General features: G+C 41.2%; 1 protein-coding gene across 1 annotated transcript; it reads left to right on the forward strand.

Annotated features, from left to right (window-relative positions):
• Positions 1-308: 308 nt before the first annotated feature.
• On the forward strand, positions 309-15214 carry ETS2 (ETS proto-oncogene 2, transcription factor). The gene is made up of 10 exons (XM_080579562.1): positions 309-710; positions 3746-3817; positions 6749-6869; positions 8706-8825; positions 9252-9452; positions 10265-10348; positions 11161-11403; positions 11547-11810; positions 12519-12637; positions 13580-15214. Exons 2-10 carry the CDS (start codon positions 3746-3748, stop codon positions 13793-13795), a joined length of 1440 nt encoding a protein of 479 aa, XP_080435688.1. The 5' UTR covers positions 309-710; the 3' UTR covers positions 13796-15214.
• Positions 15215-15581: the final 367 nt, after the last annotated feature.

The following is a 15581-nucleotide window of genomic DNA, read 5'->3' on the forward strand; positions in this document are numbered from 1 at the left end:
CTGATGAGTTAAATGGTGTATAGATCGGACTGGGCGGGGGGGGGGATGTGTTTCTGGAATGACCCCAAACTGCCTTTTTTCCCTTCCCCAAACTGTGGGGGTCCCCTCCCACAGTCCCCCAGCCAGCACAGCCACCCATGGCACCCCCCGGACCCCCAAAACCAGGGCACAGCGGGCTACCCCACCCCTCCCGCGGCCTCCGCCCCGCTCCCCGCCGCCCCGCTGCCGAAGGGGCCGGGTTCCGGGGGGCGGTCCCCCGGCCGCCACCGCCCCCTGCCCGCTGAAGAGCGCCGGGCAGGCCGGGCGGCGCGGCACAGCGCAGCGCACACGGCTCCGAGCGGCGCCTCCGCCCGGCTCGGCTCGGCTCGGCTCGGCTCGGCCCGGCAGCGCCCACGCAGCCGCCCGCCTCCCTCCTCCTTCCTCCCGCCCCCTTCCTCCTCCTCTGGGACTCTCCGCTGGGATCGAGCCGGCGCTGCCGCCGCCGCCTCCTCCTTCTTCGCTGCTGTTGTTGTTGGCCGGCTCTGCCACATCGAGGATATTTTGGCTCCCGGGGAGAGGCAGCGCGCCTTCTTTTCCTTTTTTTTTTTTTTAATTTTATTTTTTTTTTTTTTAATTTTATTTTTTTTTTTAAATTTTAATTTTTTTGGACCCTGCTGCTGCCGGGAAGGGGGCTAGCCGAGGAGCAGGCGAGCTCCGCGCTCGGGGGCCAGGTGAGCGGGGGGCATCCCGGGGGAACCCCGAGCCCGGGGGGGGGGCTCCGGGCATCGCCCCCAGCCCGGACCCGGACCCGGACCCGGGGGGTGATGGCGGCCGGCGCCGCCCGCGGCGGGGGAGGGGGCTTGGCCGGGGCAAGGCGGGCAGGAAGGGGTTAACGGGCAGAGGGTGTTCGAAAGGGACCCCAAAAATGCCGGGTCGGGTGAATTTCCCCTGTCTGAGTTTGGGTGCCAAAAGGGGGCTCCCCCCGGCAGCTGTAGGGGGTTGGGCATAGGTGGGAAACGAGATCCTGCTGACAGGAGCCCGGTTACTCCTTTTGTTTGTTTGTAGGGTTCTGTTTGCTTGGTTTGGGGTTGTTTGTTTCTTTTTTTCTTTGTTTTTAAGAAGAAAAAGCCGTGGAGGTTCTCTCACTGCAGGCACTAGCATGGCTTAGGTCGCCTGGTGGATGGGTTCCCAGCCCGCTCGGGCTGTGGGCGAGCACCCGGTTATTGCTGAAGAGAAGTTGATCAGAATTCAGGAGTATTAGTTAATAAGTGCCTGATCCTGTTGACCCTGTTCTGGTTCACCCGCTCGGCTCTGCGGGGGTGTTGAAGAAGGTGTCCTGCCAGTTAAACCAATTATAGCTGGCAAGTCGCAGTCAGCGGCGGCGGCGGAGGAGCTGGAAGTGAGGCCCAGGCACATCATGCCCTAGTGTCTTTTCTGGACTCAAACAGCAGCTTTTGGAGTCCAGTGGAAAAAAAAAAAGGCTTTAACCCTTTCATCGTGAGAAGCTATGCTGCCTTGTCGATCCTGATAGCTTGTTGCAGGTCTCGTGCTGGAAGGTGGTCATGCTGCAGGGTAGGAAACTGATCTGTGGTAAGCAAAGGCTCTAGGAACCTGTAACAGCCTGAGAGATTTGGTTAGAGCATTACAAAACGTGGTAGGATCTGCCTGTGTTGTTAGACCAAAGCTCCGATGTGATGTCTCTTTTTCACAAGGTGCGTAGCGCACAGGGAAGGCCATGGAAATGCAACGAGTTGGGTTAATGAGCAACGCCAAGTAATGAAGGCTTCTTGTCAACCCTCTGTCTTAGTGCTGTAAGTGTGTCCGAAAAAAACAAACAAAAAGCTGGGAAGGATGGAAACCTTTTAATCAGTGGGAAGGTTCCCAACAGAATTAATGCAGAGGCCAGGACTGCACCTGGAATTGTCAGAAATCCTGTTTGTAGGGCTCACTGGGGATCAGATCTAAGATTACTGAAAATGTGCATAGTGTTTTCACAAGTGCTTTCCCACTGGTAAGGCTTATAGCTACTTATCCCTATATAACTGTGCTGATTTCAGCATTGAAACAGGGTATTAGAAATGGCCATATGTTTGTTTGTTTTTAAAAAGCTCAGTTGAATGCAGGGGTAAACAGCTTAAACAGTGGGAAATGTAATGAAAATATTAGGATGCTTGCTGAGTGAGACTCATGCTGTGTAAAATTCTTTGGTGCTCAATGAGATGTGTAATTTAGCACAAATATTTGTATACACTATTTGAGGTGAAACCCATCATTCAGTAGGTTGCACTTTTGGGTAGCGTTAATGAAGTATAAGTTGACTGTTCTTTTTGTATCCAGTTGATTTGTTTTGTTTTGGTGATAAGCCCCATACATCTCATAACAGTGAAGTTGAAATGGGCCTTTCAGATTAAGGACTCTTATTATTATATTTTTTTTGGTGATTGCTTATATAGGAGGATGAAAGGGATCTGTCTTTAGCTGTTGGGTATTTTTCTCTTCCTCTGCTATACAGACAGACTTTGAATTTGTCATTTTGGCAGGCTCTGTTTGTTTTGTTAAGCTCTCATTTGCCATCTCTTTCTGAGTTCAAGACTGTATTTTGATTTATTTTTCCCGTGTTAAAATGGCTAGAGAGAAATTGCTTGTAATTATCGCTGTTCCCACAGAACTGTGATTATTTATGTCCTCCGTGACTTTGTAGAGGTGCACACTTTCAGGCAGTTTCCGTAGAACAAAATAGCTTAGCACAATGCTTTGACAAAGTACAAGGAAAATTATTGAGACAACCTGCCGCGGTCTAGTCTGATAAGGTATCACTTACCGACACCTGAATTACAGCATCATGATAAACTTGAACAACGGTCGTAAAATTGGCTTTATTCCTTATGTTTGATCTCTCATAGGTCAGTAAAAGGATAAGAATCTTATCACTCTACTCCTTGAGTCATATATACGAGAGCAAGTTATACAGGCCTCGCACAATCCTTTTCCTGGTAACACAGGGAACATGATACCTTTGACTTCAGTAGCTGTTGCTGGTCCCAGCTCTGTAAGAAGGACATCTTATGGCATGAACCCCTTAGACTTGTACCTGAGCCTTCCAAAGGTGTATAAATACACCAATCCCATGTTTGCAAAATAACACTGTTTAGAGATGCTTTGCCTAGTGAAGGAAGCAGGCTAATGGTACCTGGAGTTAGCTTCCAGTGGTAATTCATGAGAAGAGTGAGTAGGGTGGATGCCAGCCTGTAGCTGCCAGCCTGTGGTGAGTGCTCTGTTGTTTTTCTTCGGTACTTGAAAAGGCAAAGTCTGAAGTGAATCGTGGCATGTAGGAATGAATATAGTAAGCAAAGATAGCACAAGGCTTAATGCTTAAGATAATGGGTGAAAAGTTAGAAAATGACTCTAAGCGATAGGTACTCGATGGACAAAGGACCTCTGTAGGCTTTTATGACCGTGTAATGAGATGAGGTACTAAAAGACCTTGCTTTGGGTATCAGAAGTTAATCATCCTCTTGTGGCTCATATCACAAAACTCTAACTCCACTGATGCCTGGGAAAAGTCTTCCACTTAGAAGCTGTTCAAGCAAGATAAGAATTGTGCCTTGTGTATTTGGGATGTGGGCAATGAAAAAGGCTTTGCCTGTACCTCACACAGAGAGCTGTTCTGCAGTCTGTGCTCAAGCAGTATGAGATGTAAATATGTCTCTAACTTGCTTCCTTCCTCAATAACAACATGCTTCATGTGACCCCTCTCGTTTTTCAGATGAGTGAATTTGGGATCAGAAACATGGATCAAGTAGCTCCCGTGTCGACCATGTACAGAGGAATGCTCAAGGTGAGTACTTGTGAGCAAGCAGCTGTTAAACCCCACTGCTCTCATCTCCCAGCTAGGGCATGTACTGTTTTTCTATTAATGCTAGCAAAGAATTGTACAACCATGCCAGACTGGATGCATGTTCAAGTTTTGATAGCTTGATTGTGACCTGTAGATTTCTTCTAGAGCATTCCCACAGAGTTTGGTGGGTATGAGCAAAGTGGAACTGAGGGAAACATAAATCTTACATCCCCTGTCCTAAGAATTTGAAAACAAGAGGGTAGACAAGAGCTGAGCCCAAATTCACTGGAGATCATAGAAATTCAGTCTAAATAAAGGTTCCAGGGCTGGCAGTATGAGTGAACTTTATATAGCTAACTTGAGCAGACTGGCAGTGTTGTTCTGTTAGCTCTAGTTAAACCTGATTCTTCAAGACTGTTGTATGAAAAAAGGTTTTTCACTTGTTGCATGCAACTATATGAAATGGCAGTCCTGTAAGAAACCAAAGTTAGTTATTCAATATATTTTATCCTTAGGTAGGCTGTGTTTATTATCTTGTTTGGAAAACAGCTTAAAAACTGAAGGTAAAGGATAATTAAGCTATAACGACTCAGTCTATTAAATGCTTCTCACTTCCACATTCACGCACGATACTTTTCATCCCAGTGTCATTTTTTTAACGCAGTATTGATTAATGTAAACTGCATAATGAGAACAGAAAGTGACTTCCTAATCTTTAACTTTGAAGAATGTCTGTCTTAGACACAGTTTTAGAATCAGTTAGTGAGACTTTAGTGTTCTGACTCCTCTGATACTTTGTCCCCTCTTCACTTTTTATACTGCCCAAGCAACAACTGGGTCCAAAAGAGTTTTCCCCCAACTTGACAGCTGTGTGCTCTTGAACGTAGTAGCTGCGCTAAGCAGATTGTCAGTGTTAGTTGTCATGTAATTAATTCAAAATCAAGACCAGTATTCTAGTACTTTGTAGCTGCTCTCACTACTTTTTATTTTTTTCTGTAATAATTACTGTTAACATATGTTGAAAAAAACAAATAAAATGGTTGCATAACAGATAGGGCAAGCAGAATTTATTCTACATTGTTTTTTCTTCTTGATTTACTATTAAAACAAGGACCTGCTTAAACATTAATCCTTTTTGAAATGTGAAACTAGTACAGTATAGATTTTACTCATTCACATGCCACAGCATTTTTTCCAGTGACTCAGGATAAGGGTCAGCTATTTACACAAAATGCAGGAGTTTCCAGATTATGTTGAAAGAACTTACCCTTTCTTCTAGGTACTAGCGATGAGTCAGTGCCTTTTATCTAGTAATGTACCAAGAATTCTTTAATAACAAATGCCAAATATGTTAATGTGTTGTTTCATTCGGTTGTGAGGTTTTTCACGGGTTTGCTCTGACTCTTTCTCTGGGCTGTGGTTGGCACCTGAACTGACTGCATGCAATTTGTCTCCACTGGCCAGCTCTCAGTGGGGATTTCTGAATCCAGTTAACCCCTAGAGACATGATATTGTGTACTTTGCCTGCTTTTCCTTCTGTGGAATATATGCTTTCATAATCAATATAGTGGCATGCATTGCAGCTTGTTATAAAATACAAATAAAGGTTGATGGTCCTTAGTTTCTTATTAGGGTTAGTATGAGGGGCTGAGGAGGAGCAGCAGGAGCACCCAAGAGGCACCTAGCGCAAGAAAGACTCCAAGCCCCTCCAAACCATGTAGGATACCAAAAGGAAAGTTATGGAACATGCAGAAGTGTTAACACTTTCCTGCTATTGCAGAAACACTGTTCAGGTTGCTTTTGCCTTCCACCTGAATACAGCCCTGAAAACTCCTTTTGCCTTGTCCTCAGCTATGTTTTCTGTTTGGGCACTAACTGGCATACAGCTGCATGCTTAAAAAATAAAAGAAGCATTTGCAAGTTGCCTTAGTCTTCACCTCCCTGAGTGCCATATGTGCTGTAGGTTTCCTGAACAATATTCTATCCTCAGGTGCTTTTGAAATCTCCGGGCAATTTTTATACATTTTTGCCTCTGGATGGTGCAGATACTGTTTCCTTATGACTAACAGACAAGTTGCATAAGTTGTTTTTAAAGTTATTTCCCCTTTTTTTTCACGTTTCCCTGCCTCCTCCACCAAACCCTTATGTGGCTGGAGAAACCCAGTGCTTGTACTCTGTTTTTAGCATATTCAGTTGACACAAGTCAAGTATGCAAGAAGTTAGGTTTTCAAAATGTACCGATATTTGTAAGGCTGCTAATGCATCAGTAGAATTCGCTTTTATTTGGAACACTTTTATTACCCTCCTGTTTATCCCTTTCTGTATAATTAAATTAGCTATTTCACTGAGCACTTGAAGACTGCAAAATGTAGTGGCTGGCAAATCCAGTAACTCACAAGTATAAAAGTGCTCAAGTCTTGTAAAACTGGCTGTATAGCTTCGAGTGGTGGGGTTCAGACTAAGGATTTCCTATTAAATAAAAAAGTGCATAAATCTATTGTAGGTCTTGCACTGCCAGTTGTTTTTTCCAATATTTACCAATACTGCCATCAAGAACTCAAGTGGACAGTGAATTTAATGGGTTAAGGAAATGCTAGGATTTCTTCAAAGTATATCTGGAAATATGCATGCATTCTCTATTGTTAAAAGTCTCAATTACAGGAAAACTTAGAATATCCTTACTTTGCTTTACTGTGACTTGCAGAACATGCTATGTGATTAGTACTGTGGTCTGAGTGTTTTGTATTAATGTACAAAAAGATGTGCCTTTGAAATGTAAACACAAAGACAGCACGAGTTAGTTGATTCAAGATAGTGGTTGTGCACGATCTAAATCTAGGAAACTGAATGCAACCACTTCCTAGCAATTCAGTTGGCAGTGCTCTAGCAAAATGCTAACATTAAGGCTTTTATTATTCTGTTGCTTTGCAGCGTCAGCCAGCATTTGACACCTTTGATAGCTCAAACTCTCTCTTTGGTGGATATTTTTTATCACTAAACGAAGATCAAACACTTCAAGAAGTGCCAACAGGATTTGATTCTACTTCTTATGGTAAGTTTTGCTTTGTTCCTTGGTCCAATCCAGAGATCAAAGAGAAATCTGTGGGGTCTAACTCATCCCTATACTCTTACAGTGCTATGTAGATTTTCTTAAAAAGAAATTGGTTTGATTACATGGACTTGTGTTTAGATCCGTGACTTTATCCATGTGAGTTGCTCTGTTGGTAGTTGTTGTTCTCTGCATTGAAAAAGAATGGGATCTGGGATTCAGTAGCCTTAAGATAGATTGACAGTCCATGGAAGAAGCCTTAGGTATTAAAGCAGTGATCATTTAAGGCAGTTTAAATATTTAAAATATTATAAATTAAATATTTTTAAGTATTATGTGTATTTAAACTTACAATTTAATTTTAGTTGAGATGTTGCAAGTATTCTGCAAGCTTTTTTTTTGACCCTCTGACATTAAATCCTAGAACAATCCTTGTTTTTCTTTTTCCCTAGGGATTTGTTCTACTCCTAACCTTAAAGGGGGGAAAAAATAGGGGTGAGGATGTTCATGAGTCTTTTTTGTGTGTATGACACGACCTACCAGTAGTTCTATACAAATCCTTGCCTAAACTCCTTTGCTAACTTTTTTTCCCTGACAAAAAAAGTCAGTATTTTACCTGATGCTGCCTTCATCTCCCATTGTAACGTGATATTTTAATCAGTTACCTTCTCTGGTCAGCAAAGCAAGTCTTAGCAGATATTGAGGATGGGTGTGGTTAAAAACAGAAGTTAAGCATGTGGCTGGTGATGAGATCCACTTGCCGGGTCAAATGGAGCCTGTACATAGTCAGGACCTAGGAAAACAAGAAGAGCCACACACCTTCACAATCTGGCTTGAAGTCTGATAATTCATCACCTTTATATACCTTGTCACCGTTATATGCCTCTCACATAGGAGAGCTTTCAAGTGCTGCCTGTGTGCTAGTTTTCAGAGGCTCTCAGGTGTTCAGGGATGCAGGAGTGAGGTGGTTAAAGTCTTCTCAAATTACCCCCTAGCTTAACAGCACCAATCACAAACCAAATATGAGTAAAAGCTTTCCTAATCTGAAACATTTACAGAGTCTAACTAGTTTTCTTCAGCTTAAATTCTTTTTTTCAGAGTAATATGAGGCATCTTTCAGTGAAGGTTCTTCAGTAAGAAACACGGAGTGGAAGCCAAATTTGTCCTTAAAATATGATCTGTTTGCAAGCATAAAGATCAGTTATGCAGAATAGTAATTTATACTGGCCTAAGATGATGCTGGTTTGGGTTTTTATTGCATTACTTAATCACTTGGCAGCAGCTTGTGATCAGTCATTTGTTTGGTTCAGGCGACTGAGAAATGTATAGGAAGGTCAGAAACAGTTTGCTGGTACATGGTGTGGAATAGTGCAAGCTAGTTCTTAGTAACCCTACTGTCAGTGACTTAGCTCTCAAACTAAATGAAGGCTGTCTAGAGTTAAAAATAAAGAAGCCTGAGGTCAAATTAGAGGTGAGAAAATAGGAAAAAGCAGTCTCATTTCCTTTTTTTAAAAGTTCTAGTAAAAGTCCCTTGCAACAAAGTCATGTTGTATAACTATTAAGAGTCAGTAAGGATCTATATGATGAAAACTAGTAAACCTTTAATTTATCATGAAGTAATTTTATCAACCCAGTACTGCAAAGGCTTTAGTATTGACAATATATTAAGTCAGACTGGATGTTCTGAAAATGAATCTACTCTGTTTCTGTTTTAAAATACATAGTTTCTAGCATCCTGTTCTTATTCTTCAAATATTGCAGCAAAATCTTGTCACTTCTTTCACTGGCCTAAAAGCTAATGCATCTCCTTTTTCCCTCCTCCCACTTTCTCTCTTTTAGAGTCCAACAACTGTGAATTGCCTCTGTTAACCCCGTGCAGTAAGGCTGTCATGAGTCAAGCCTTGAAAGAAACTTTCAATGGTTTCACAAAGGAACAGTGTCGGCTGGGAATCCCAAATAGTAAGTGTTTTCTATTTATTAGCTTTTTTTTAATGCTAAGGAGGATGCTGAATAGCGGTTCTTTCAAAAGAGAAAGAATGATGTCAGTAGGAAATACAAGAATGGATCCTATGTGAATCTGGCACAGCTTGATTTGGAAAGACTGAACTTGCTGGTATTAAAAATGGGTGCATGGAGAGCTCATATTTTGGCAGCCTAAGAGAGACAACCAAGCTGAGGACGTCTCTGATTAAAAGTGAATGCAGAAGGAAAATAGAGGACTTCTTTTTAAATTCAAAAATAAATTCATTCTGAAGCCTAAGCTTCAGAACTAAGTAATTTGTGGTTAACAATTTCTTTCATGCGCTGCCTTCTAATGAAGATTGTTTCAGGAGCTGACACAGGTCAGGAGTTATCTCTAAATACCAGATCCTTTCTGTCTTACAGATCCCTGGCTGTGGACTGAGCAGCAAGTTTGCCAGTGGCTTTCTTGGGCTACCAATGAGTTTAGCTTGGCAAATGTGAACTTCCATCAGTTTCTTATGAGTGGCCAAGACCTTTGTAACCTGGGCAAGGAGCGCTTCTTGGAACTGGCACCTGACTATGTGGGTGATATTCTGTGGGAACACCTGGAGCAGATGATAAAAGGTAACTACAGAGACAGAAAGAACTCTTTTGTTCTAAGGCTTTTCTGACAGACAGAAATAGGACTCTTTCAACACTTACTTCACTATGTAAGGTTTTTGTTACATGTGAAAAGTCAAGATTAAATTTAAAACTTGGTTAATAAAAGCATTATCAACAGTTGCATTATATCCTTCGCACACAAAGCCCATGTGCAGGTATTTGCAGAAGCCATTCTGTGCTCAGACTGAGTACCTCTTGCGGTCAAGTTTTATTTGTAATAATCATTGAAATAATGTGATTAGGATAAGGCTATTGCAATACCTCATTTACTAAAAATAAATGTGTTCAACCAAAAATTGGACAAAACGTGTTCACATCATTACAGGTATTTGGTCTTGTTCCTTTTATGTAGTGTTTTGAGATTATTCAATAAATGAATGTAAAGATGTCAAGGATGCCTAAGGCATCTTAACACTAATGGAGGTGCTAAAACTCCATATGTGGTGACCTATGTGTTCCCTTGATATTGGAGTGTAATACTCTGTAGTTGCAATTGTTAAGGACCTGGACCTTGACGTTGTTTTTTCTATGTTTTATGCTTAAAAATCAATTAGTATGATGGTTTTCAAGCCTACCAGAAGTTAGTAGATTTTTTTTTTGTGAGGTCTTTGGGGCATTTTTTGGCAGCTCTCTTTTGAGAGAGAGAAGTTGAAGTACATAAGTAAAGGATATGTGAGTGATGACCCCAAGCTACTTGACTCAGAAACATTTCATTCTATACAGGTTAGTTCTTTAAAATCATAAAACCAAGTTTTCTATTTTCTTCTCTCCAGACAGTCAAGAGAAGACACAGGATCAATATGTGGAGAACCCTCATATCACCTCAGTTCCTCACTGGGTTAACAATAATTCCTTAAGTAAGTATTTTAAGAAATTTGACATTTTAGATATGGTATGTTTATTCTAAGCGTGTCACAGATCCCAATCTGTTTTTTTGTTTGCTTAAAAAAAAAAAGGCACCAGAATAGTTACTATGCTTCAGGAAAACACTTTAGTTGCTGCCATCTTCTTTCCTGGTATTGTTTAATTATCATCTATTTCATATCAGAAATCTTTTGAAGAGCAAGGGCTATGGGGGAAAAAAAAAATTTCCTCTTTGAATGCCAAAGCCTACATCTGTGGAGCAGAGTGAGCACTCCCACCTCTAGCAAACAGTCAAAAAGCAGCAGCAGGAGCTATGTTTAGGCCTCTTTGAAGACTGTGGAAGTGTAACAGAGCTTTTGACGGTGTATGGCACAGCCATAGAGACAAAGTGCTTGTTCCCTCAGATTGTGTGATTGGTGTTGTTTTACTGAACCACAGTTTGATCTCTAGGTCAGCCTAATTACATCACTTAATGATGAGGGCCTTCCTCAAAACCACTTAAGCTTCTCCAGCTTTTTCTGTAGCCCTGTAGTTTCCTTGAAGAACAAACAATATACATACTTGTGGTCTGAAGTTCGAGGTGGAGACTAACAGAATCTGATTTGGATCCCAGTAGATGGGAATCTTCTCACTGATGTCAGTAGCCTTTCCAGGAGCTCTATAGCATCTAACACCACTCAGATTTTTAGCGGGAAAACTACTACTTAGTGTCATAGTTCTAGTGGGGTGCTTGAGGTGTGTTAGTTTGTTCAAAGGGCCATGGCGAAAACCATTTAATTCATTCTCTTATTTTTTTCCCCTTCAGCTGTTAACGTGGATCAGACCCCTTACGGAATGCAAATGCCTGGGTACCCTAAAGCCCTCAGTTATCCCAAACCCAGTCTCCTGGGTGACGTCTGCCAGACTTCCACGGGACCAAATCTTCTCAATCCAGAACAAGAGTTTTCATTGTTTCCTAAAACCCAAGTAGATGCAGTTGGGGTCAACTACTGTGCAGTAAATCAAGATTTCACAAGAAGCAATCTGAACTTGCTGATAGATAATTCTGGTGAGTTACTATCCATGTAATTAATAATCACGAGTCCAAAACTGTATCCTATATATCTTTCCCTCCCTTGCATAGTTTATATATACAAGCTAGAAAAGGGAGGAAAAACACACTTTTCCTTTCTTTTTTCTTTTCTTATGAAGGTAAACTTAGAGAACATGAATCTAGCGACAGTGGTGCAGAAAGTTACGAAAGCTCAGATTCAATGCTGCAGTCCTGGAACAGCCAGTCATCATTAGTGGATTTACAGCGTGTGCCATCCTATGAGAGTTTTGAAGATGACTGTAGCCAGTCCTTGTGTCTGAACAAACCTACAATGTCTTTCAAAGACTATATTCAAGACAGAAGTGATCCTGTAGAGCAAGGGAAACCAGTTATACCAGCAGCAATTCTAGCTGGCTTTACTGGTAAGTGGTGAAGCAAAATGGTCACTCCTCTTCTTATATAACATATTTATTCTCTGTAAGTGTGTATCTGTGCTGATAAAGGTGTGTAGTATTGCAGTGTGTATTACAATGTGGTCAGAGACCACTACTCATGAGGAGCTTCAATTCTAAACGTTCATAAGGAAAGTCCCATGGAACTATCCATTTAAGTAAGAACACACAGGTACATCAGAATGCTGTAGAACTCAAATGCACTTTCTGATCTGTTGAAAAGAGGTAAACTTGGACAAAGTATTCTCCAGTTCTGAGTTTCTGCAAGAGTCAGCTTACTTATGAGGACCTTGTTCCTGTAGTCCTTGCTGAAATCAGATTCTTCTTATAGAAAGCCTGACAAGACAAGGGCTGCAGGACAGGACATGAGGTCTGACCCACAGCTGCTGCAAAGTGGGAGGGAGGGGTAAAGAATCTGTATAACCAAGGGAAGCCATAGGTTGCATCAGATCCTGTGTTTCTATGACAAAGCTGACGCTTTAATTTCGACATATCTATGAGCAGATTTGTGTTACAGAGGGAATCTTAATTAGACTTCTTTCTAATATTTAAAAACAAAAAATTGGAGTAATAGTAAGACTTTATTCTGTGATACAAATATGGTTGCCTATATTGATTGTGATAAGAGCTGGCAGAAATACTAATTGTGGCTTCTCCCCACCCCTGCTCTCTTAACAGGCAGTGGACCTATACAGCTATGGCAATTCCTGCTGGAGTTACTGACTGACAAATCCTGCCAGTCCTTTATTAGTTGGACTGGAGACGGATGGGAATTTAAACTTGCTGACCCAGATGAGGTATGTGGTTAATTGCAATCTACAAAAAGATTTAGGGTCTGATCCACCATCTGTGGGCCTCATCTTAAACATAAAGCATTTGCAAGATCAGACACTTGCTGAAGTCTCTTCATCTGCAAATGCTTTACTGTGTGGTCAGGATGCTGTGGGATGCTCCTCCTCCCCCTGGAATAGCAGCATTTGCTTGCAGTTATGAGAACTCGTTGTATAGTTCAAAACTTAAAGGTAGCATACAAAGTTAGCTGTTTTGACAGGGTAAGCAATACTGCAGATTAACTTACTGAATGTAACTGAATCAGCAGCATCTGGGATTGCACAAAGGCCAGGGGAAAAGGCACTTAAGGTACCGCAGGTCCTTTAGATAAATGGCAGATATGGTAGAGTTGCTTCTTAAATTTGTTGGGAACTTAAAGCTTAGGCATTAAAAATAGAGAATGCACTTTCATTTTCCAATTACTTTTATCAGTAGGAAAGTTACTGTGTTAAGAGACATGATATCAAGTCCACTTAAGCCTTTTTTATTTAAAATAGGGGAAAGTGGGGGGGAGGAATCCTCAACTCCAAGGGACTTCTTATAGTTCAACTTCCATTTAAAAAGCTGTCCCATGCTACTAAATGCCAAATAAACTCTTAAACTGTCTCCTCCCAGAAAGGAGAAACTATATTTCACTGAAGCTTGATCTCCTTAAACACATTTGGGCCCATCCCCTGCGAAGAAGTGTCCTTTTCACTGCTACTTTGTCCTGCTCACCTTAGTCAAGCTGCAGCTGGCAGCTGTCATGGAGTTTATCCACTCACCAGCTCTTGTGCTATCCAAGCTTGGGACATCCAAGCAAATAAAATGCTCTGAGAAGGGGTTTAATAACTGCCTTTATCATCTGCTAACTGGAAGAACATGTCTTGAACAAACCCTTTGCATTTGCTTTCTTTTTGGACTGGCAGGTGGCACGGAGGTGGGGAAGAAGGAAAAACAAGCCAAAAATGAACTATGAGAAACTCAGCCGAGGGCTACGCTACTATTATGACAAGAACATCATCCACAAGACATCAGGGAAGCGATACGTGTACCGCTTTGTGTGCGACCTGCAGAACTTGCTGGGGTACACAGCAGAGGAGCTGCACGCAATGCTGGGGGTGCAGCCGGACACCGAGGACTGAGCCCGACTGCCCGGTGCCGTGCCGGTGGAGACCCAGTGTTGGGACTGTGACCAGGAGCCATCTGCAGTCAGTTTTTCCGGCTGTTCAGATGGGTGCAGCGGTGATGAAATAAGGACCTTGACTGATTTTTGTAACCAGGGGAAGTTGGAAGGAAGTGGCCTTATTTCATCAGTGGCTTCAGTTGTTGCTGTGTCATGCACTTGAGCAGCATGGATGTTGGCACAGATCGCAGCTCTGTCATGAAGACACAGAAATGCTCTGGGCTTGAGCATTTCAACTACCTATACTGCCACATAAAGTGTTTCGGCTACTTAACACTGCCATATGATGGGTTGGCTTTAAAACCAAAGGTTCGATGAGGAAACCAGTGATGCAGCAGAACCATTGCTCAGATTCTCTCTTTAACATACCGTCATCCTTGCTTCCATCTTATATCATGAAATTTATTTAAAAAGTATATAATTTATTTTAAATGAGCAGTAAGAAGAATTGATATTAATGTGTTGTTCTCAAGCACGTTTTATTATTATTACTCCAGAAATGTGCTGCAGGTACATCAACACTCTGTGTCCAAAACCAGATGTAGCAACTGTTTAAAAAAAAAAATAACCCTTTTAAGAAGGGAAGGAAAATCATACCATTTCAATATCCAGTTTTGTATATATTCTGTGATTATTTTTTTGAAGCTCTGTAATGTTCCTATTTAACAGATATTGTATAGTGTAAATTAAACTAATTGTATGTGTGTTTTGAAATAGGATGAATGTAAACGTATCAAATGGCTATTTCATGTTTGTCTAGGTTATACAGCCTTCTGCAAATATTTAATTGGCCTAAGAGACAACATACATACTCAGTATGCATGCATATGGTATGCCTATGATATGAAATGTATGGGGGGGAGGGGGGAGGACTGGCTCAGTATTTTGCCAAGGCTGAAGTTGGCAATTCTTTGTGCATTTTGGCATTTTTACAAGAAACTAATATAATATTCTGGGACATTAAGGGCCTATTTGTGGTTTCTTCTTTAGCTGAAAAATGAAAATATGGATAAAATTACCTTTTTTCATTTATAAATGGCATATGTTTTTCAACTTCTATGCATGTCCTTTAAACAAAATTTATATACAAGCCTTATTTTTTCAGTTGACTTGTCTTCTTCCTGCAGTTTATCCTGTATGATGAAAATATGAATTCTATTTTTGGAAATAACTGTGACTCCTTTTCAAAGATCAGGAGGGATTTATGTAGCAGCTATTTTTACTGCACAAAAAAAAAATACACAATTCACTGGAAAAATGTACTTTGTAAGAAAGCTTTATTTTTTATCTGAGCTTGATGTACATTTAAATGTGTTGTACAATGTGAGAGGTTTAAAAACAAGACCTTATTAAAAACCTCTTGAACAAGAAAGAAAAAGAGCTTGTGCTTTTTTAACTCAAAGTTTCAGAATGTAAGGGAAGAGGGAGGAATATTCCCGAAATAAACCTCTGCAGGGGGTGTAAGGGGGGAAAAAAAAGTGGCTGTAGATAGCTTGTTAGAGGAAACTCTGCAAGATTGCTAGGCTAATGGTCTTGAACCAAGCTAAATAGATGCCAGCGCTCTGTGTTTAGGTATAAATTAGAAGATAATGCCTTTGTTCTATGCCTTTGAAAGAAAATTGGCATTTGTGAGCTGTGTTGTATATTAATGTGTAACTATGGGTAAATATATGGAAGAACAGAGGTGTGTTAAGACTGCTTGTGCTTGAACTGCTCCTGATTTTATCGCAGACAGTGAGCCTATT

The sequence above is a fragment of the Anser brachyrhynchus genome (assembly GCF_964034855.1).
Source record: "Anser brachyrhynchus genome assembly, chromosome: 1".
Classification (NCBI taxonomy): domain Eukaryota; kingdom Metazoa; phylum Chordata; class Aves; order Anseriformes; family Anatidae; genus Anser; species Anser brachyrhynchus.

Coding starts and splice junctions, on each gene's coding strand:
- ETS2 (XM_080579562.1), top strand. CDS start 3,746: ATGAGTGAATTTGGGATCAGAAACATGGATCAAGTAGCTCCCGTGTCG. Junction 11,404..11,546: donor CTTGCTGATAGATAATTCTG/GTGAGTTACTAT, acceptor TTTCTTATGAAG/GTAAACTTAGAGAACATGAA. Junction 12,638..13,579: donor AACTTGCTGACCCAGATGAG/GTATGTGGTTAA, acceptor TTGGACTGGCAG/GTGGCACGGAGGTGGGGAAG.